A 1,656-nucleotide genomic window follows, 5' to 3' on the forward strand; every position below is an offset into this window, starting at 1 on the left:
AACTGTGCTCCATAGGATTTTCCAAGACTGTGACCTTTCAGAAGCAGATTGCAGGCCGTTCCTCTGAGGTGCCTCTAGGTGGGTTCAAACTGCCAACCTTTCAGTTCGTAGTCGAGTGTTTAACCATTTGCACCACACAAACTCATCCAAACCAAACCAAACCCGTTGCTGTGGAGTCAATTCCGACTCATAGCAACCCTATGGGACAGAGTAGAACTGCCCTGTAGGATGTCCAAGGCTGAAATCTTTTTGGAAGCAGACTACCACATCTTTCTTCTGTGGAGTGACTGGTGGGTTTGAACTGTGTGTCTCAGATTTCCTGAGCAGCAGACTCTATGGCATATTCATATGCAGGCAGTTACTGAGGAGTTCTTTGGGGATCAACACTTGTTGGGGACTGAAGGAAGCAGGACTGGGCAGGGGGAGAAGTTGAACTGCACTGCAGTCACCACAAAGGATTCTGCTAATCCCATGGGGTACTCTGGAGCCAGTGTGGCCCTTCAGAGTTGTTCCAGTTGGGGTGAGGGATTAGGCTCTTTATATCCCTGATTGGATCTAGACTGTCCCTAACAAGGGAGTGTAACCTCTGATGAGGCAACTCTCTTTAGTCAAGAACAAATCCAGAAGATGGACTTGGCTGAGAGCTTCTGGATACTAATAATTCTAGCAGCTGGGGGAATGAATGCTTTAGTCGTGAAAGTGAGAGGGGAGCCAGATGGCGCACTACAGCATCCACTACACTGTGTATTTCCAAATTCCTATAATGACATTATTTTATAATAAAAAAATGCAAATGCATTTTATTTATTTTTAAAATTAATTCATTTTTTATTGTGGTTATACACACCAAAACATTCACCAGTTTCTACGTGTAAAATTCAGCGACATTGATTATATTCTTCTTATTGTGCAACCATTATCGCTATCCTTTTTGGAATTATTCCACCACCCTTAATGTAAACTTAGTCACATGCACTTTTAAATGTTATTTGCCTTAAAAGAAGATAGGAATGCTGTCAATGTTGTAACAGGGTTGTCTAAAAAGAATAAATCTGAGAATGAATTATGAAGGCATTATGTATTGTATATTAAATTGGTTAGGAACGCACCGTGTTCTGGACAGGGTCCCAGCAGTGTTAATTGAGCCACTGAAGTTGAAGTGGCTGCTACTGGAGCTGGTTCCTCACTGGGGCTCTGCATTCCCTTCTGAAGTGTCACACATCACACTTTCTTGGCCAGAACTGTTCTGCCCAGGATCCCCATAAGTGGGCAATGATTTCTGTAGCAGAAACACGAAACACCACATGTTGGAGTGCATTTGCGTTTGCAAAAAAAAAGTCCCGGGGAAGGTGAGCTGCTGTGTGGTTTTCCATGGTCAGGTAGTTGTCTTCTCATTCTCTCTGCCAGGTGCTGTACCACACCGAGGTGGCCTACGATCCAGAAGGAATCCTAGGAACCATCAATTCCATCATGATGGCGTTTTTAGGAGTTCAGGTATCCATTTCGTTTTTCTAAAAATTTGTGATTGTTAGTTCCTCCCTAATCAAAAAAATGATTTCATCAAAACAAAATAAGCAAGCCTATCCTTTTCCATGGCATACCCACTGCCGCGTCAAGTCAATTCCATCTCACAGCAACCCTATAGGACAGAGAAGA

The 1,656-nt window shown here is 43.2% G+C and overlaps 1 protein-coding gene across 1 annotated transcript in view; it reads left to right on the top strand.

Annotated features, from left to right (window-relative positions):
* HGSNAT (heparan-alpha-glucosaminide N-acetyltransferase) overlaps positions 1-1,656 on the top strand; it is a 45,789-nt gene that overhangs the window by 38,224 nt on the left and 5,909 nt on the right. The window contains exons 9-10 of the mRNA XM_023736697.1: positions 609-699; positions 1,408-1,494. Coding sequence (XP_023592465.1) covers positions 609-699; positions 1,408-1,494 — 178 coding nt within the window. The remainder of the gene's footprint in view (positions 1-608; positions 700-1,407; positions 1,495-1,656) is intronic.

Source organism: Trichechus manatus, unplaced genomic scaffold (assembly GCF_000243295.1).
Source record: "Trichechus manatus latirostris isolate Lorelei unplaced genomic scaffold, TriManLat1.0 scaffold00090, whole genome shotgun sequence".
NCBI lineage: Eukaryota > Metazoa > Chordata > Mammalia > Sirenia > Trichechidae > Trichechus > Trichechus manatus.